The 22294-nt window shown below is 34.4% G+C and overlaps 1 protein-coding gene across 9 annotated transcripts in view; it reads left to right on the forward strand.

Moving 5' to 3' along the window:
- The window catches only part of LOC117400576 (high affinity cAMP-specific 3',5'-cyclic phosphodiesterase 7A-like), a 63769-nt gene extending 42465 nt beyond the window's left edge, over window positions 1-21304 (forward strand). For 6 of the 9 annotated variants that reach the window (XM_034000730.3, XM_059022255.1, XM_059022258.1 and 3 more), the window contains 13 exons: window positions 6498-6558; window positions 8194-8226; window positions 8640-8729; window positions 11515-11666; window positions 12040-12103; window positions 13204-13299; window positions 13788-13888; window positions 14707-14838; window positions 15152-15243; window positions 17984-18128; window positions 18466-18562; window positions 18806-18886; window positions 19259-21304. In XM_034000730.3, coding sequence (XP_033856621.2) covers window positions 6498-6558; window positions 8194-8226; window positions 8640-8729; window positions 11515-11666; window positions 12040-12103; window positions 13204-13299; window positions 13788-13888; window positions 14707-14838; window positions 15152-15243; window positions 17984-18128; window positions 18466-18562; window positions 18806-18886; window positions 19259-19470 — 1356 coding nt within the window. In that variant the 3' untranslated portion in view covers window positions 19471-21304. The remainder of the gene's footprint in view (window positions 1-6497; window positions 6559-8193; window positions 8227-8639; window positions 8730-11514; window positions 11667-12039; window positions 12104-13203; window positions 13300-13787; window positions 13889-14706; window positions 14839-15151; window positions 15244-17983; window positions 18129-18465; window positions 18563-18805; window positions 18887-19258) is intronic. The other 3 variants (XM_034000731.3, XM_059022257.1, XM_034000734.3) reach the window with 1 other exon arrangement.
- Window positions 21305-22294: the final 990 nt, after the last annotated feature.

Consider the following 22294-nt stretch of genomic DNA (forward strand, 5'->3'; position numbering starts at 1 on the left):
GGCCACATTCTTCACGGGTTTTCTGATGAGCGTGGTCGACAGCCAATTCGTCAATAAATGTTGCCGACCATGCATTATCATAGGATGTATTTGACAGTGATGAGAGTTTAACACTGTCCCTGCCAACCACAACCTGGTCCGACATAGCAATTTTCCCTTTCCGGTCCAATGTCGGACCCTATCCGACATCATCAAAAAGACGTAAAAAACAGGTCTCTAGTCGTTTTTTCTCCGGAAAAAGCTAAGAAAACCATTCAATGGCTGAGTGAGACCGATAGGAGCCGAGAGAAGCCAGAAAAAAATGGGGCGGATCTGAGCAATAAACATAGCCCCGGCACCACATAGATAACATGGACTAAACAAACAAGATAGCTGCTTCTGCATCCAGCACTCAAAGAATATCACAGACATTTGCAGAGATTTTTTTAGATGTTTTAGTAATAAAATAATGACTTGGGTCGCATTATTGAGGAGTTTGGTGATAAAACGAGTGATCAGGAGATGATTTATCAGTATGCAGTACTATGTAGAGGTATGTGAAAAATACAGCGAACGAGGGGTGGGGCGGGGCTGGAGATGCAGTACTGAGTGACCTGTTGATATGCAGTGCCTTTTAAACCTGTTTTCTGTGAACAAAAATACTTTTAAACAGCGCGTCTAAAATTAAACTGCGCATGTGAAAATAAATTGGACCTGACGCGCTGAATAAATGGACCGCTAAGGAATAATAATAATAATAATAATAATAATATTATTATTATTATTATTATTATTATTATTATTATTATTATTATTATTATTATTATTATTAACAACTGCAAGCAACCTTATGGCTTCCAAGGACTTACTGTTAAATGTAAGCATTTTGATTGGTTACCTTCCATTGGTTGCCATTCAGTCAGTTGTAGACATAATTTTCCATATTCCTTTTTTCTTTTTTAAACTTGACATCAATAGTAACACATTAGGGGAGTTCAAAGGTCATGATCAAGGTAGTTTTTGAATGGCGCCCATATGGGTTCCTATCTGTGTTCCATAGTAACCATGACTCTATCTACACTCTGTAATGAGGTATAAGCTAGTTTTACATTTGACCTTGAGAGGTCAAAGTTCAAGGTCAATATCAAGGTATTTTTTTAATAGAGCATACATTAATTCCCATAGGCCTCCACTACTCTGAAGTTTCAAGAGTTTTTGTTCAACGGTGTTCATTTTATGCATGATCTATGCAACTAGAGCAATGCTGAATTTTTTTTTACTGTAGCAACTTCATTTGGGTAAACTTTAAAGAAAACCATACGTGGATCATGTGCCAGGTTTTGTGGCGATCAGATTAGCGGTTTTGGAGAAGACATTTGTGTGTTAATTAGGTTGTCCAACATGGCCACCATGCCACTGAACCAATCGGCTTCATTTCGAGCACCGTGCATCTTGGACAATCCCTAACCGCTGTGTATATTATGTTTCAGAATTAGTGGTTTTCCGACAAGAATATGTTCGTAAATTACCCAGAATTTGTTGTAAACTCCAATATGGCTGCCTAACCATGTGTCCAATCGCGTTCATTCAGCTGTGGACATTAGTTCCCATTGGTGCCTACTCTGAAATTTCAAGAGTTTTCTTGCAACGATTTTCATTTTATGCAATTTTTAAGGATTTGTTGGTGGGGAATTTTTTTTTTTTATAATCTTAACAACAACAGCAACAACAATACACAATTACTTTAAATAACCAAAATAATAACACACATGCATTTAAATAACTGTAACACAAAATCAACACGGGCAGGGCGTACCCCATTACAGACTTTAAAAACAAAATTAGAGTACGCAGTACAGTATTTTCGTGATCTAAAAACTTAACTTTTTAACTTTACATGAGCATACCTGGTGATTTCTCCCTGGGGTTATTTATTAACCTTCTTACAAACATAAGTATGGTTTCAAGAGGTTTGTAACGGATGCAGTGGTTTAGATCAGTAGTATCTTGTATTTCACTTGCACTTGTATCTAACCCTGATGTAACTATCTGCTCTTGAACTGCCCCGATATCAAATCGTACTGTGTTTTGTATTTGCTCTTATTAGGACTGAAGTCATTGTTTTTTGTATCTTGCTCTTAATTGTACTGTAATTCTTGATATGTTTTTTTTGTATACAACTGTAAGTCACCCTGGGTAAGGGCAACTGCTAAGAAAATAATAAATAATAATAATAATAATCAATAATAATAATCAATAGACTCATAATGGTTAATTTAACATTTTTTGTTTTTTCAGAGGCAAAGAAAACAAAAAAATGAAAACAGAAAGGAACTCAGTGTGTGTAAAATAAAAAAAGGCATTTTGTTTTGCACACCACATTCAAGAGCTTGAAGGGGGAGGGGAGGGAAAGGGTTGGGGTTGGTAATGGATACAAATCAAGTATGCAAATTGGTTCAGCTAATTGACGTCATTGAATGAAATTGATGCCATCTGGGGACACCCCAGCCAGCAATCTGAATGTCGCTCTGGAGCCCTGCCAGTGTTTGCAGTGTCTGGTTAGCTGAGAAAGTACAAGCGCTTTGCTCTGAAAGCTGTGGAAATCTCTGCAGGGAAGCTGGAGTGAAGGGTGGGGGTTGGGGGTACAGAACCCCATGGAAGGGCTCTTTGCAGCGTGCTTTATGTCTGACAATAAGCTGAAGAAAAGTAAAGGCTCAGCTGGGAAATGGTGGTTTGCACACAGTCATATTCCTCTTTTAAGAGTTGGGATAATGATTTAACCAACCAAAAACTGTACATTTACTGCAGAATTGGAAGTGGTAATTAAGATATTAATATGCTGAGCACTGGTCCCCCATTTTCTATTAAATGTTTTGGCTCATTGCTTGTGGAATGAAAGTTAGATGAAAGTTGCGCTGCTTCCTGGTAATTATTAATTTTTCAATATTTTGTTAAAACTCAGTCCAGTGGTCTACTGTAGCTGCAACCAGACCTCGTGACCTACACTACATCTAAGGTACCAGGATGCAGCAGTTTATCTATAGTGTTGTAATTTACATATTTGCATATCCTGAATTTTTGTAAAAATGTATAGTAATATTTGTTGGATTGTAGCTATGGGGATGTAGTAAATCTAAACCAAGGGGCATAACATTTTTTTTTTTTTAGAATAGTAATAAAATAAATTAGTACTGTAGAAAGTCAATGGTACTGTAACCTGGATTTGATCCATATCCATATTTTATCAAGATACAGTACTTGTAGTTCGGAATTGTCCCCTGCTGACAATGCATTCCCAGCAACTGGGATATAATGGAGACGCACATGTAGACAGTGTTTCCAGAGAAGTGCTTATCCAAATGAAACATTCTTTAGCACAAGATGATCCACAACTGGGGTACTGTTTAAGGAGACTCCTGTCTGTGTCTTTTACTATGCACATTTGTATAATGTATCAGTTAATTTTTACATATGCCTAGTACAGTAGGCTATAATCAGCTTTTTTGTGATACAGATGGTTTTGAATTTCTATTTACATCCATGGTGGGGGAAATATACTATCCTATGTTTTATTATACTGTGATTCATACATGCAAAAAATAAAATAAAGTTGATTAAGATCAGCAAGATAATTGTCTGTAGCCACATGCATATGATTTTAAAAAACTATTTCAGTAGTCAACATTTTCATCTCCAAATGAAATAACAGTTGGTGCATGAAGGACTGAACCACACAAAATGCAGTATTCCATTGGAAGTACTGTTGTAATCTGATTTTGTTAACATTTGCATCAATAGCATATTTTATGACTAAGTGAGAACACTACAGTAGGCTTGTTGATATCATATTGTTATTCTTTTCATTGTTGCATGTACTGCATAGTACCTTAAATCCTTCCACCCACACACATCCTTGTCTGTACTGCTGTATAATTTAGTTTGCTTTTAAGGACTGTCTCTTTTTTTTAATTTTTTAATTTTTTTTTTTTTTACCATTGATGCATCATTTTTCAAAACAGCTGATGCAATGATATCTTTAAAAAAAAAAAAAAACACAGAAGTAATACATTTTAGAGCTACTGATTTAATATACAAAATATGTATACTTAAATGGCAAGATTCTGATTGGCTGAGCTAGAGGGATATAATCCCTTGTATATGCCCTTAGAATGTTTGTTTATAACCGCATTACAAAAACACATAGAACAATATCACGTAATGCCTCCTATGTCAGGTCATACTGCTTACAAAATATAACGAATAACCACTACATTATTGAAAACTATTATGGTACATCAATTAAATGACATCCAATAATGCATATCTCTTCTAAAAAATGTCTTGCCTTATTTTTGTCTTAATTGGTTTTTTAAGTGGTGGTAAAAGCACAAAAATGAACAATTAAACAAATACAGGCGTAGTTCATCAAAACATAACGTATTTATAAAAAAAAACAGTCCTGGCTGTATCTTTGTGCCCATTTCTTATAATGTGTTTTTATTTAAGAAACAGGATGGCATCCACATTCTTTGCTTTTAAAGAGGAATGCTGCTATTTTACAATCTGCCCAGCCTTGCTGAAAACCCACCCGCTTAGGATTAACGTTGCTCGGATTCTTAAAATGCTTCTGGCCAAGCAGGCTAGCTTTGGAAAGTGATCTTTGTTGTTTTTCCACCATTCGTTTGTGTAGTGGTATAAAATTAATAAAATGAACCCAAATACAATTACCTTACATTTAATGAGGTGTGAATGCACATAGTCAAAACTCGAAATGATGCACATGCTTGACCATCGATGGTGATCAGCTGATTCGATGCCTCACCCCAGCCTTTTTTTATATATTTAGGATTGTGTTTCTTTTTTTAATTAACTTTTGGTTTGCATAATCACCAGTTTTTTTATTATTAAACCATAGTATATTGGTGGGCTACTTACTGTAGTTCTACTCGAGCAACAGAAAGCTAGAACATAACATTTTAATCTTATGCATGCAAGGCTTTTAAGATTCACTGTAATTAGTCATTTTCTGTAGCCGATTTAAAATTGTGTGTTTAGAAGGCAGTTTATTGTATTTGTGAGCTCTACAGTAAGTAAAAGACTGGGACAGTTGTACAGGGTAGTCCAGGCATGAGGAAACTTGCATTGTAATGTAGCTGTCTGTATTGTACCCCCTCTGCATTTAAAAAAAAAAAAAACTGTAAAAGAAAAATAGAAAATAAAATGTGGATGATTTTAGTGGATGTAGAAAGAATTGGAACTTGAAATCAAAAGTAACAATATTTTTTTGAACAGGCTCCTTGGTATTCAGCTTGTGTGGAATTTGTAATACTGGTGAAAGAAAAATACTAGTTGCCTCAGCTATGCTTTGAATCCCTTTTTGTGGATGAACTGTAATTTTCAGTGTAGGAAATTAACTTTTAATTTGTTTATTGAAAAGCTCTAATGGGGTAGGCATAATAAAATTGCTTTCTGTTTTAACCTTAATTCCCAGTGATTGAAATATATAAAAACAGGACTTTTCAAAAAAAAAAAAAAAAAAAAAAAAAAGGAAAGTGAGTTCTGTTCTCGTTAAATTTACAAAATGTGTTTACCATTTGTGCAGCTAGTCCTTTCATTATGTTACAAACATCAACAAAACAGTATCTCCTCAATTTCCTGAGGCAATACATAAATAGATTGCCTAACAGCAAGTTAAAGGACAGCACATCCCTAGTTTGGTACGGAATGTACAGTCTAAAATGCAACACCCGTACCACGAGCATTTCTGGATGTCGGCATCATTACTGGAACACAGAGTAAAATCGTGTATCAGCTGTCATTTGAAAAGTATACTTTTGTTTTTAGCGGATAAAGTCATCTATTATTATTATTATTTATTTCTTAGCAGACGCCCTTATCCAGGGCGACTTACAATTGTTACAACATATCACATTATACATTATTTCACATTTTACAGATATCACATTATTTTTACATACAATTACCCATTTATACAGTTGGGTTATTACTGGAGCAATCTAGGTAAAGTACCTTGCTCAAGGGTACAACAGCAGTGTCCCCCACTGGGGATTGAACCCACAACCCTCCGGTCAAGAGTCCAGAGCCCTAACCACTACTCCACACTGCTGCCCTATAGTGCAGTAGGTATGGTACTGTCGGTCGGCCAACGATGCAATGCCAAACATGTGTTGCTATAACCTTTCATACCTGCGTTTTAATGGAGAAAATATTGTGTCTTGATGTGTTGTGACTAGCATGGCTGCTGCATCCAAACAAAGGAGACTTCTCTTAAAGCATTTGTTTCATACAGATATTTGTATTCATGGACAGCATGTTCTGACTGTTGCTTTGAATTTTATGAGAAATGAGATAGATGGTCCTCTGTTCTCCGTGTTTTACTGCAAACAAAAGCCATGAATTTGGTTTATGCTGTAAATATATGCATAGTAGCATTGTATTTGGATTAAGATGAATCCTACAAAAGTGAAACATTAATGAATTCTGCTTTTTTTTTCCAGAGACGTGGGGCAATCTCCTATGACAGTTCAGATCAAACTGCTTTGTACATTCGTATGTTAGGTAAGTACAGTACCATGACTGCTGCACTAGCCACACAGTGGTCTTCAACTTGCACTAAAATTGCACCAGATACCCTACAGTAGACTCCTGCTAATCTGAACCCTGCTAGTCCAAACTGGCCTGTAATTCAAACCATAATGAAAGACATGTGCTATTAAAGCTGTAAAAAGCAACCTTCAATGCCATACATAAAAGTACAATATAAAACAAAAACGAGAGAATAATTTGTTAATATGTTATAGATTCCAATCCACACTCGCTGTATTGGAGTCTGTGCAACCAATTGCTAATCTGAACCGGGTCCGCTCCCAACTGGTTTGGATTAGTGACCGGCAACAATACTGTCTCTAAAGATAAAATTACTGTACATGAATGGGGATTCAGGCCAGTATTTCAGTTGAAAACATGTATGTTGAAGTGAATCCCCTTACAAAAGTCAGCTGCTACTCGTAAAAAGTATTTAGGGAACAGGAGTTTCACATTCAGTAAACAGGTTAGTCTGTTCTTACCCTAAAAATCATGTCACAGGTAAACCTAAAGTGCATTCTTTTCAAGGAGAACTGTATACAATAACCTCCTGTATATCAGGGGGTCCTTGTAGGAGGAACACATTAAAAAAAAAAAATAAATAACCTGAGTTTTTGTTTTGTGTTTCCTTTTTAATACTAGAATACTGGTCCTATTTGTGCAACTCAACTGCATAAGGAAAGTTACTGAAATATAAAGGAAATGTGTTGTGTGAGTTTAGAACTTTTAGCCCTTCACATTTATGAATTCATACTGAACATTTCATTTATTGCCACTGTGTGCGAAGTATGTATACAATTTCACAACAGTGGACATTGTACCAGTGTCAAAACAAAAAAGATGAGCCGATAATGTGCGATATTTAAAAACAAGTATGTTGTTATTGTCAACCCTAATCAACTTTTTATGATTTACACTTGCAACAAAATGGGATTATAGAGACGTTTTTTTTTTTATTCTTATTATTTTTACTTTGATATACTGTATATCTCTATATCTGTCATGTATTTTACCCTGCAGTGTTGGAATGTTATTGTTACTCCTCAGTACTGAACAGTTAGTATGTTGAAGTAGTGTACAGTATTATATTCATTAAAGATTTAAAAAAAAAAAAAACAACTTTTTTTTTTCCCTCATGTGGTTTGTATGTGTTTTGTATGTGTTTTTTTTTTTTTTTTTTTTGTGTGTTCTTGTGACATATTTGAAATAAAACCATAAATTGAAAACTAACAAGAACAATTCTTAGGAGAAACTAAACTTTTGGAACATACTAGTTGAATATTTACATTGTACATTCCAGTAGTTAGAAACGTAAAAGGTAGCAAAATTCTCCATGTAATAACCCAGTCGTAATACAAACAACTGCCCTCAAAACAGGCCCTAGTAATGTTCATTAGTGGGAGAACAATGGGCTTGACAGGTCGATGGTAATAATAAATATTTGTTACATCTTGGCAAGTTTAATATTTGTTCTGTTCTGTGTTATATAAACAAGGTAAAGAGTTAAAATAATCCTTAACTTTTAGTTTAGTTTCAGTGTATATGTAGTTTTTAGTAGATGTGCTGCTTCTATTATATTTTAATACTTGGTTTTGGTATTTTTGATAGGGGCTTGTGTAATATTCAAACTGCTGTTTTCAAGTAAGTAAATTCTAGTGGGAAAGTTTCTACTTCTTATATACAGCCACCAGTAACTGAATTGCTGAAAGCTGACATTTTTAAAGAGATTGAATGAAAGTGAACTGAAGTCAATATATAATATGGGGTGCATTAAACAAAGTAGCATCATCATTCAAGAATGTTGGTTTCTGTTGGTTTTGTCTGAATGCCTAGCACAAGCTTTTTCTGTTTGCTTTGTCTGCTGCAGTGAATTTGGGTAAACAAACGGTGCCCCGTAGCACCAGGCTGCATGCGCATTAAGTGTTGTAAAATTGCATTGAATACCGGCAACGTCAGTTCATTGCAAGGGAGAACAATGCTGTTTTTAAATGCCTTTTAAAAAATAAATTTATCAATTCAAAAGTGTGCTGAATGTTTTTGTGACTGCTTTCTAGGAGATGTAAAAGTAAGGAGTCGGGTAGGATTTGAAACAGAAAGGAGAGGCTCCCATCCATACCTATACGTTGATTTCCGCATTTTGCACTGTGAGTATTCAGTAAACCTAAAGAGAGGTTTTAAAGTGTGTTTGTTTGTTTTAACATATATTTTTAAATGCTATATTTTTATTCATGTATTTTTTTTATGCTGAATAGAACTTAAATACTTTTTTTATTTTGCTTTTCAGTAATATTAGAATTCTTACCTACTGTATGTTGAATACTAAAATAAACATTATAATAAAAATAAACTTAGTAGAGAATTACTAATAAGGTAATGTTGGACAGTTTTAGATGTTGTTTTTTTATAGTCAGACCAGCTATGAGCAGCAAATTTTACACAATCTAGTCTCCTCATTTAGTTTTGTTTTTCATCGGCCTATGACTAAACTAAAAATACAAGTAACTTGTAGTAGTATTATAACTGGGTTTTGTAGTATTCATAGTATATATTATTATTTTAGCCGCATCCAATAGTTTACAGGTTACTCAAGAAATAATGGATGTGTAAATTCCGAAATACTGATACAAATAGTCTCTTGCTTCTAAATTAGGATTTAATAATCCCTTTTTCAATTAGACCAAGTTAAGAAAAGCAATTTTAAAAGGTGGCCCAAATGCCCATTTTATTTAGGAGTAAAGTGTTTTGTGTAAAATAGAATACAAATAAAAATAATGAAGTTCAGGAATAACAAGAGGAATTGTGTAATTCATTGTAGTGACATTGTTTTTTATGAGGTATTACTAGAAGTGTTTTTCTAGTCAGAATGTTTGTCATTGAATTTCAGTTTCTTTTACTATTTCTAAATCCAGCAGTATTGAGTGTTTTTAATAGTTGGTATTATTTTTAGTCCAAAGTATAGGCCTTAGAGTTTTATAATGGAATAATGTGGTTTCAAAAGCTGTACATTCTAGAATGCAAGGTACCTTTCTAACTGCAGACCTCTAATAAACTGCAATTATAAGGACCAGCTGCTACACACCTGCTGGACTCTTCCCACAGTATGTGATCTACTGAAAAGGGTAGGGGTTTATTTAAAAATGAAGTAAAAGGATTACAACCCAATATGAATTTAAAAGTAAACGGTACATTGATCAGGCTTTGAATTTGATGTCAACATTAACTGAAATTGGACTGAAAATGCCATGTGCATTTAAAACTGCACCAAATGTTATTGTATTCTAACTAAGACTTACATAAGGGTATTCGTTGTATGTAAGGCATCTCTTATTGTATAAGACATGGCATCTCATGGTTTGGGTGAGAGGACTGTGAAGTGCATACCTTACACAAGACAAAAAGTGGTGTTGTATACTGGGACTAAACATAAAAATGTGTGCTTTTTTATTTTTATTTTATATATACTTCACCAGTCAGGGACATGACATAAATGATGTAAAGTTTGTAGTATTAGAACAGCTCAAATTAGACAATGCGACATATAGAAGAATAAAAGAAAGTAAATGGATAAATAGACTGAACACGATTATGCCAGCGGGACTCAACAGAAAAGAATGAACTAATTAACTTCAATAAATATATAACATTTAAATAAATAAACAAAATTCATTCAAAAGTTGTGCATGCTGATGCGCTGGGGAGGCCAAATCTAGACTGATCCTCAAAGCCAGCATTGCATGATATAATAAAAATATAAGTTTATATAAAGTAGTGTTAATTAGAATTAATACAGATTCAAAGATAGAAGTAAAAATGATGTCACAATATATAGAACACCAATACATCATGTAAGAATAAATCATGAATTTGAATGTAAACAATAACAAGTAGTTGTCATGCTGTCAAAAACCTATAAATACCTCCAATGTTTTGATTCAAACACAGGCTCCCTTGAGAAAGATATGTACAACATATCGAAACGTTAAGGGCAGCTGGCTCTTTGAGCTAATATATATATATATATAATATATATATATATATATATATATATAGTGCTGTGTGATTTACGCATGGGATGACATCTATTAACAGAATTTTAACAAATCCATAACTTTTATTTTTTTTTGTGATTTTATAATAAATTTACAATGTTATGTTATTTTTACTGGCGGGCATTCTTTTTCAAGTTTAATTTGCTTCAGAATTATTGTGTTAATAAAATAATAGTTACTCATTTCATTATCAGTAATAAGGAAAAAAAAAAAAAACATACCTGATACATTTAGTTCATGAAATAGTATATGATTATATCCACTTGTTTCTTATAAATGTTGTAAAAACATAAATATTAAAACACATGACAGAATAAATATTGTAATGTAATAAGTCAGATACATTAGATTTACAGTGTTTATTTTTATTTTTTTTATTGGCTCTAAACAAGTTCCTGTGATGTTTTGTTTCTTCTTTCGGCTCTGCGGGCTGCTGTAAACGGTCTCTGCCCTTTAGACACTAAATGCCCTTCTCAGTGAAAATCACGAAGTGAACATCAGTCCCTCCCTTATCCATTGATGTGTGTTTCAAGCTTGTACTGTAAAGTATGGTGGCCCTGTAAGTCTTTTTTTTTATCGTGTTTACACGATCACGGTCCAAGAAGCCCACTTCAGTATGATCATGTTAACATGATCCCGGTCCTAAAGGGTTAAAAGTACTGTACTGTGGATCTTTTAAGAGTATGACCCTCAAAGCGCTGTAGAGAAAATAACAACATTTTATATATACATACAAACCAAAAAAAAATAAGACGACAATACAAATTCCCCCTTAAATTACATATCGTAAAACAAGTCATTTTAAATATTACTTTAAAAAGCAGTGATAAAAATAAGTAGTAAAAAAGGCTGCTAAAAGGATTCCATGTTGTCATTCCAGCCCGTCCTGAATCTGTGGGGCCTGTGTCGGCGAGGAAGATTCGGAGACTGTTAAGTTTTCAGAGATACCTGCACTCCTCTCGCTTCTTCCGTGGTGTTCCTCCCCAGAACCCTTTATACATCTTGGATGATGACTATACTGGTCAAGCAAAGGTTTGTTTGGAGATTAGAGGGGATGGCTTATTAATGAACAACAATAACAGAATTGTAACCTTTTGGGCTGAAAGTGCCATGCCTACGACAATAGCTCTTGGAGACATCAAGTATAAAACTGGAATTGTGCAACATTAAAAACCAAAACATGATCTTCACAATTGTCAGTGGAAAATGTAAAACATTATAATTAAATCCACCACAGTGACTTCTTGTGTCTTGTTGGTAGAACTATAGTATAGTAAATTTGACAATCGTATGTAAGGATGTTTAGTTCTTATCTACAAAGTACACATTTCCATAGCTTCCTTAATTATTTATAATATGCATGTATTATGTTGGGAACCTAAAATGTTTTTTTTTTTCCTTTTAGTGTATGCTGAAAAAAGTTGGAAGTTGGAATTTTGATATATTTCTTTTTGACAGATTGACAAATGGTAAGTTCTCTTGTTTATGTTGAAATGGTCATGAATGGTTAAAGATGAGAATTGACAAGTAGCTGGGGTTTAAAGAGTAAGTAGTGGGGTTCCTAAAATAATGTGTTACACATGCTGCTACAACTGTTTAAATAAAGTACCTATCATTTTTATTTTCATTGTTAACACCCTGACAAGTTTTTTACACTTTTAACTTTAAAGTCTGTTTCAAAGCTCTTTTCAAAATGTCCGCTCTAGTGGTGTAAGGATTATTGCCTACATTGTTAAACAGGTAACAGCAATAACGATCCATGATGTGGTACAAAACAGAAAAGCCAGAGCACTTGTTATGGGTTTTTTTTTTTTTTCTTTTTAAATCACTCTTCCTGCATTGATTTTAGAGGATAGATCTCAAACCCCAGTGCACTAGTGGACATTTTGAAAAGAGCTTTTGAAACAGAGTTAGTGTAAAAAATGGTCAGGATGTTAACAGTAAAAAAATAAATAAATACAGGTGCACACTATGATTATCGTCCTTTAGTAAATATCGTGTGAATAAAGCTCATCTCGTTATTCAGAGTGGGGTGCCTTATTTAAGTACATTATCACGCATTACCATACAAATCACACATTCATTCTGATTTACCATAGTGGCACAATAAACTCAGTGTGCAACATAATATGCCCAGTATTTCACGTGATAATGAATACAATTTCAATAGTAAATACGGAAATGATGAACGTGCTCACTAATTGCAATTATGGTGCACCATAATGTTTAGTGCCCTTTCGTAAATGAGGCTCACAGAGCCATTTTTTCAAAGCGTTTACTCCAGCCTTTAATTAAATCTGTTAATTTTAAAAAACTAGAGCCAAGTAACTACGTTTGTATATTTTCACATTCTCTTAACACTTTAAAGTTGCTTTTCATTTTATAACATTAACATGATTTTTTCCCTTTTAAAAATTAAAGAATAGAGGAAACACTTTGAAAATATGGCCCATATTATCTGGTTACTCTATCTTTCCTGTTAAGTGGTATGTCTGTTACATTTCATGTAGGCAGCTTTAAAACCCTTGTTATAATCTTATGTTAACATTGATTTGTGTCTTTCTTTTAGGAAACAGCTTGGTCAGCTTGACGTTTCATTTGTTTAAACATTATGGACTTATTGAAATCTTCCATTTAGACATGGTAAAACTTCGTAGATTTTTAGGTAATTAACTTTCTAGATAATAGAACTGAAGGACTGTGTGTGTGTTTTAGCTATAAACAATAAAGTTAATTGTAATAAAATGGTCTTTCAGGTTCAAACCAAGCAATATCAAATACATTTGATTTGAATGATTTGATTGCCTTGCATGCATACAAATAAGTACTTCAGCTTTCTAGGAATAATAGACAAATAACCACCCGTATTAATGCAGAAGGACACAACTGTGAATTAAATATATCAAATTTAATATTTACTCAATAAAGCTTGGGATGACAATTACCTGTGATTTTGATTGGATACTTTCATTCCCTGAAAGAGTCTCAGTAGGTTTGAGACAGATTAGTTAACTCTAAAATGTAATGTTGACCATTGTTTTATGTGAAATTAAATCTATATTAATTGTACTACTGCTAAAACTGCACTTGTATATCAGTTCACTGTTTGTTCACATTTACTACAAATGTTGTTTTTTTCTGATTTGTTTAAAGTTATGGTTCAAGAAGACTACCACAGTCAAAACCCTTACCACAATGCAGTCCATGCTGCTGACGTGACTCAGGCCATGCACTGTTACTTAAAAGAGCCCAAGGTGAGTGAGGGATAATCCTAATAAATGTATTCATTTTTCCATTAGTATAATGTACTAAGCATTGTTATTGAGCATTCCCGTCAGTGGAACTTGTATGTTTTTATAAAGGTGCCACAGCCTATGCAGCTGCTAATATAACCATTTGAGATGCCAACTTCATGTTTTCAGTGTTCTGGAAACTCTTTGGCCAACATCTAATGGTACCCTTCACATTGCTCTGTGACCTGAGATGGCTGCTATATTACAATAATATGGATTATTTTCTCTAGATGATGACCTAGCACTTTGAAATGTTGGCTAAATACTCAGTACACAACTGAAATAGGAAGAAAATATGTGGGACCATAGTGATACTACACTGGAGTGTCATTCTGCTTCAAAACATGGGTGTCTATTTAATTTATCTGAACAGTGGTGAAATGAAATACCCTGTGGCTTTTTGGGTACCACTTTCTATGTCATTTCACCACAGCAGTGTCTTCAGGGGCAAAGTATCTTACTGGATACAAAAGCATTTAAGTCATTAGGGGAAGCAGCTGGTTGGTGAACGACAGGAAGGAAGGCTCTGAAAGGGTGGGGGCAATTTCCCTTTCCAGGTAAAATGGCCAAGAAAGTGCAAGACGATCTGAAGGCAAGGCATGTAAACTGAGATTTCTTTACCCTCGTGCAGTATCTAATATCATGTTTTCAGACCTATACAGTTAATGGATATGCATGGTGGGGGGAGATGTATACGATTATTTTGTTAGATGTGATCACTTTAAAATACCACAAAAGCATTGTATATTATTTAACGTGTGTCCTCCTTTTTCTTGAAGCTTGCCAAATCTCTCACCTCATGGGATGTCCTGCTAGGTCTTTTGGCAGCTACAACACATGACTTGGATCATCCAGGTGTTAATCAGCATTTTCTCATAAAAACTAACCATTACTTAGCAACTTTGTACAAGGTAAGGGCCCTTTCCACAGTTTAGAAACTCCACTTAAATACAAGAACATTTTATTTTCTGTGTGATGTTTACTATTTATTGCATGCAGTATTTCGCACACTTGCATAAAAGAAAGCATGTGCTAATGGAGTGTGGGGGCGGGGGGGACAAGCAGTAACAAGCTGACCATTCCAGGCAACTTCCTTTTTACTATTTTTTTTTTAATCTTGCATCCATAGAGGCCTTAATGTATGTGAAACATACTTAAATTAATACCGATACTTAATGATCGTGTTAAATGAGTAAACCTGTGAATTTTGTGTATCATTTCTAGAATACCTCAGTTTTAGAAAATCACCACTGGAGGTCAGCTGTGGGCCTGCTTCGAGAGTCAGGGTTATTTGCACACCTTCCCCTGGAAGACAGGTATGGATAGAGGTTTTATAGACAGGTTGGAATGCAGCTGAATCAAAATGTTTCCTCTTGCCTTGGCCTGGATCTGGCTAACATCACAAGTAAAATAAAGTAATGTTTCCATTTTTTTTTTTTTGTTTGTTTTAAACGTTACCTCTATTATACTCTGTCACAAAATACAATTATCAGTTAAAAACGTGCAAACAAAAGTGAATCAAATAAAGAAAAACTTCTCAACATTCTAAAGAATCAGACACACATCTTCACCCTTTTTTGCTTTGAAAAGCACTATACACTTTTTAACCCATCCTCAGCACAATTGATTAGAAAGAAAACGTAACCCCCCACCCCTCCTGTGAGCCCGCCCAAACCATGAAACACCACAAACCGCAATTAAAAACAAAGTTAATATTTTAAATGACTCACTTTGGCAAACTTCTAATTTACATATATAAGCAAATATTTTCAAACTCAAATTGGGCAAGGCATAATCAAGTTACTGTATATCCTGGAGACACAAGAATAGATATTACCTGGATTGTTTCACAAACATATGTCTGGAAGTGGTTTTCGTTCACCGATCGGCCGGGTACAATAGCATTATGTTAATACTTTGTATTACTTGCAATTTTTTTTCAATACAATTCCATATCACAAGAAAACAGGTGTGATTAATCAATGTAATAGATCGAATGATTAATCGATTGATAGAAAATGTCAAGATTAAAAACCCTAATTTTATTTATATATATATATATATAATATATATATATATATATATATATATATATATATATATATATATATATTTATTATTATTATTATTATTATTATTATTATTATTATTATTATTTATTTCTTAGCAGACGCCCTTATCCAGGGCGACTTACAATCGTAAGCAAAAACATTTCAAGCGTTACAATACAAGTAATACAATAAGAGCAAGAAATACAATAAAACAAGTAAAGTACAAGTTTGACAAACCACAATTCAATAATACAGCAGGTAATAGTGATAGTTACATCAGGATATGATTAAGTAGTGATAGTTACATCAGGATGTGATTAAATACAAAGTACTACAGGTTAAAAACTTGGCAGATTACAGTATTCTGAAGTACAGGATTAAATGCAGTAAAATAGGGTCTGATAAGAGCAAAATAAAGCACATTTACATGAAGGGTGATAGTGTCCCAGGATACAAACAGAGGAGTTCTACAGGTGCTCTTTGAAGAGGTGAGTCTTAAGGAGGCGCCGGAATGTGGTCAGGGACTGGGCAGTCCTGACATCTGTATATATATATATATATATATATATATATAATATATTAATAAGGCCTGACAGGGTGTCCGTATACGTCGAATATACGGACACCTTGGGCATTGTGAGGCACCCTGAAGGGTGCCATTTATAATCCAGGTAAAACAGTGGATTTGAAGAACAAAAAGCATAAATCATGTTTAGGGCAAAGAAATATAATTTATTTTTTTTTTAATTAAATATCGTTACGCCAATAAAGTAGTCCCATGTTTAACTTAGAACTACACACTAAGTTAAAATGAGTAAATTAATTTAATTAAAACATTAAAAAAAATCTGACCAAATACAATGTGAAAAATGTGCAAAAATGCAGAAAATCAGACGGGGCAAATACTTTTTCACGGCACTGTGTATATATATATATAATTATACTGAGCATCAAAAGAAACTTGGCACTTATATTTGGATAAAATTCACTAGATGTGATCGAAAAATGACAAACTCTGTTTAAGAGCAGGTGCAGTGACTTTTTACTGTGCTGATTTAAAAATTGACATCACGAAGATGCTGCAAAGTGATCTGTTGATCTTGGGCAGGTGTTGTGACTCTTGGTCTCCCAGTTTGTGGCCTGTTATTGACACTGTGTGTCTGGTTATACCGTCTCGCCAGGTTTTAAATTTCTGGCTATGAGCATCCAAGGTGGCGAGACACAGTACGCTGCCCTAGTCCAGCCTCCAACATGCCGATTGCACAAAGGCGCTGTTCTCTGACAGACGTGGCATATTGTTTTTTTTTTTTTTTTTTTTCTGTGATTTTCTTTATTGCTTTTATTCAGGCTTACAATTCAACAGCTGAAATCACTCCATATCCAGTGTTCAATCAACTGTCTCACTAATTAGGTGATTAAGTGCATCTGCTTCAGTCATAGTCATGCAAGCGTGTCATGGTCAAGGATGAATGATCGAGTGATTTAAAAAGAAACCAAAAACATTTCGTCAATATCCATCATTGATATACTTTTTTTTTTTTTTTTTTTTTTTAAATAAATGTGTTCTAATAGTGATACGTTTCTTTTGATGCTTGTGTGTGGTGTGTGTGTGTGTGTGTGTGTGTGTGTGTGTGTGTATATATATATATATATATATATATATATATATATACACACACACACACTGTGTGACAGACAGTAAAACATACATGCTTAAATATCAAAGCATAACATGTTGTGTTTTTAAAAAGCTTACCAGTATTAGTAAAGTTTTCAAACTTAATAAAAGTGAAGGTATAAAGTGGGTGGAAATGTCTGGCCACTTGGTGTCACTGTTGCTCCACATAAATACACTATGGTGACATGTTTTTACTTTTTTTTTTTTTTTTTTTATTCTGATTTACTTTCAAAGTGTGCTTTTCAAATGCTTACAGTAGTGTAAAAAAAAGTCTCATTAATTTATTACATTTCACTGAAACTGTCTCAACATATTTGTTTTATTTAGGCTGGGAATGGAGAGACAGTTGGGTTCCCTCATTCTAGCCACTGACATCAGCCGACAGAATGAATACTTGTTGCAGTTCAGAACCCATTTGGATCGGGAAGACCTATGTTTAGACGATGCTGGTCATCGACATTTTATTCTTCAGGTAAACCTGTCATACCCCTGGTATCATTAAAATTGTTGAAATCCTATTTTCACCATTAGATAGTATGAATATTAAATCTGTAAATAAAAATGGCACACTCCACCACAACTCATTGGAGCAAAATACAAATGTTAATAATAAATAAGGAAATTGATTTGTTTGTCAAGGTTCAAATGATTCGGTTTTCTTTTAAGGTATATTACAAATGTACAGTACATGTATGTCTTTTGTAAATCATTATTCCTTGTTTCAAAGAAAACCCAGTATGCTCTGTGTATGCATTTTAAAATTAAACAAAGTATGAGGCACCACCGCTATTCTCTTCTCTTTTTTGCAGATGGCACTCAAGTGTGCTGATATTTGTAACCCATGCAGGACCTGGAAACTGAGTAAGCAGTGGAGTGAGAAAGTGACTGAGGAATTCTTCCATCAAGGCAAGTTCACAAAATGGCAACGTATGAATTGAGTGGTAGAGTAGCCTGAGCAGCCCATGTTCACCCCCTCCCATAAATTGACTATTTTTGCTGTGGTGGCTGAATGGTCAGTTTTGGGTGTTGCCTCAATAAGCCATTGGCCCATCATATTTAGTTAGAATAGCTTGCATTCTGGGGTATACAGAACCATATTACCTTTCCTACTGTGTAAAATGTTTTCAAAGTAAATGTTTTTTCTTTTAGGTGACATTGAAAAGGAACATAAACTAGATGTAAGCCCACTGTGTGACAGCCAAACACAAACTATTGAAAATATTCAAATGGGTAAGCTAACTTTCCTCTGAAATGTAATACATAGAATGTACTGTCTCAAGTCTTTTGTTCTATCAGTTTAATGTCATGAATGATGAGGAATGACCAAATAACTGAATGAGAAGTGCATGAATGCCACAAAACAGGTAGAACATAAGATTCTATGCTGTAACTGTTTTTCTACCATATGGTTTTAGTTAGTTGGTGATCTTATCTTTTGGCCCTCAGTGTACAGCAGTGGTCATTGAGACTGACCTGCACCCGAGGATTGTTGTTCCAAAGCAGAGACATGTTTGTGGGGATCAATGTGAAGAACCTCAGATTGACTATAAATGGATGTAAATGTTCCTGGAACATTGTTAATGGTGTCTTCTTGTGTCCCAGGTTTCATGACTTATGTGGTGGAGCCCCTGTTTGTGGAGTGGGCTCGGTTCTCGGACACCAGGCTCTCTCAGACGATGCTCGGCTACCTTGCACTGAACAAAGCTGGCTGGAGGGGAATGGTACAGGACCAGGCGAGCAGTGGGGACGACACTGATCCTACCTTAGAAGAGACTGACTCAGACATTTTACCTCAGGAAAGCCGAGAATTATGACCCCTTCTCCCAGATCTCACATACAGTACAGTAAGCTTGACCTGATGTAAGTGAAAGGGGTCAAAAGCTATGGGAAAGGGGAACGGAACCTGACTCCACTCCAACTACCATGGTTGCCTGGAAAACCATACCAGAAAGGAATTAAATTACATGCTTTTTTTCTGATTTAACGTCCCCCACCTCCTCTAAAACAACGGTGTGGTGTTTTTATTTTGTAGTTTCACCCCCTTCCTTAACATAAAGCAATACATAGATACCTCATTTGGCTTTTTATTGTTTTTTTCTTTTTTTGCCTAATTATCTTAAACACATCATTCTTGAAAGGGAACAGTACAGGAAGATTACTTTTGTTCTGGTAAAGTGCCAATTGAACACTTTTTCATTTGTGTTATTGCTGTTATGTATTATTATTATTATTATTATTATTATTATTTCTTAAACACTGATTTAAAAAAAAAAAAATAAAAAAAAATAATCTAAGTATTGGGGGTTTCTTCAAAATTGTACACAGAGAACCCAAGTGCAGTAATGCATTTTAAGCTTCCTTTTTATTATAAAATCTAGACAAGATGTGAAAAGCCCACTCCTTTTGCTGCCTCCATGAAGACTGTTTACAAATGTTGTGTTGTTGTGTTTTTTTTTTTTTGTTTGTTTTTTGTAAAGTTGGTTCTATAACTTGCATTGAAGCACAGGTGTGAAGAACCACTTAAATAGGAATTTTGTCCTATTGCTGAAAGAACAAAATTCAGGCTGCAGCTCTAACAAACACTCTGGATGCCACAAAAGCCTCCAGTTCTCAATAGTGTTGCACTGTGACTTGATTCTACCATATTTGATATACTAAGCAGCTCAACCTACAGTCCAGTAGAGGTTGGAACATGTGACTTCTTTGAACTTTGCCTTTTTCATCTGGACTTTTTGAACTGTTTGGGAAGCTGTCATCGTAAAAATCTGTGGATCTTTCAACGATGGCAAAGCACGTGGTTATTATGCTCCTTACACTTGAACAGCTCTTTCATGTGAGAAAAAGACAAAATTTATATATATATATATATATATATATATATATATATATATATATATATATATATATATATATATATATAAAAATTAGCTCAGGTTATTTGCCAATTTATCTGGAGGAAACTAAGGGAAGGCAGGTACCTTAAAACCTGTCCCCTTTCAACGCAAGAAAAATAAATACGTTTTATTGAAAACATTGCCTGAGTGACAATTTCAATGAACAGCCACATTGAAAATGCAAACTGTGAGACATTTTCTACAGATGCCTTAAAACTATGCATAAAGCTAAGTGACCAAACCATTTTTTCCTTTCATGAAGTGGTGCATTGTTTTTTAGTCTTCTCTCTCTTTTTTTATTGCATTGTCAAACTGTTGGCCTTGGTGTGATGATGATGTTGTTGTTTTTGTTAAATTGAATAACGATTTATTTTAACTTCAACATTCCATTTTGTTCATTATTTCTATTGTTTTGATTTTGTACAGTAAGCACAATTGTATTGGTTTTGTTTGAATGAAAACAGGTGCTTTTCTTAATTTGTATTTCCTTGTTATTACTGTGAAAGACTGTTTTGATAATCCTGTTTACAATTTATTGTGACAGCCTTTTTGGGGAGAAGACTTCAGTGTGAAGCTATTTGGAAAGGCTTTGTTGTATTCACCTTTCTATACGTGCCTGTTGCAGTTGTATTTTGATGAATAAACAAGTTGGCATATGTTTGCACCAATGTAGCAGCAATCTAGTCTTGTGAATATTGGGTTACAATGCAAGAGCTCAATTAAAAATAAATAAAAACAGCACTTTTAAATTTAAGTAAGATCATTATGAATTTGTATTTTTCTGTAAAATTAGCCAAGACAAATGCTGAATTTTGCTTTAGAATTTCACCAGGCTATTGTACATTTCCATCAAGGTACTACCTTGGATCAGATCAAAGTCTAGCATAAAAGATTAATTCTCAAACTGAACGCAGTAGGGATTCAAGGAAATGCATGCACATGGATTAGGGAGTGATTAACATGTAGAAAACAGAAAGTACTGATTAGAGGAGAAACCTCAAAATGGAGGGAGGTAACCAGTGGTGTACCACAGGAATCAGTATTAGGTCCTCTGCTATTCCTTAATCTACATTAATGATTTAGATTCTGGTATAGTAAGCAAACTTGTTAAATTTGCAGACGACACAAAAATAGGAGGAGTGGCAAACACTGTTGCAGCAGCAAAGGTCATTCAAAATGATCTAGACAGCATTCAGAACTGGGCAGACACATGGCAAATGACATCTAATAGAGAAAAGTGTAAAGTACTGCACGCAGGCAATAAAAATGCATTATAAATATCATATGGGAGATACTGAAATTGAAGAAGGAATCTATGAAAAAGACCTAGGCGTTTATGTTAACTCAGAAATGTCTTCGTCTAGACAATGTGGGGAAGCTATAAAAACGGCCAACAAGATGCTCGGATATATTGTGAAAAGTGTTGAATTTAAATCAAAGGGAAGTAATGTTAAAACTTTACAATGCATTAGTAAGATCTCACCTAGAATAGTGTTCAGTTCTGGTCACCTTGTTACAAAAAGGATATTGCTGCTGTAGAAAGAGTGCAAAGAAGAGCGACCAGAATTCTCCCGGGTTTAAAAGACATGTCGTATGCAGACAGGCTAAAAGAACTGAATCTATTCAGTCTTTCACAGAGCACTGTCAATCCATGAATGAAAACCAGGTTAACCAACTGACAATGCTTAAGTTTAATAGCAAAATATAATGCACAAGAACTAAGAATGGATTTTTTTTTTTTTTT

Source organism: Acipenser ruthenus, chromosome 4, assembly GCF_902713425.1.
Source record: "Acipenser ruthenus chromosome 4, fAciRut3.2 maternal haplotype, whole genome shotgun sequence".
Lineage (NCBI taxonomy): Eukaryota > Metazoa > Chordata > Actinopteri > Acipenseriformes > Acipenseridae > Acipenser > Acipenser ruthenus.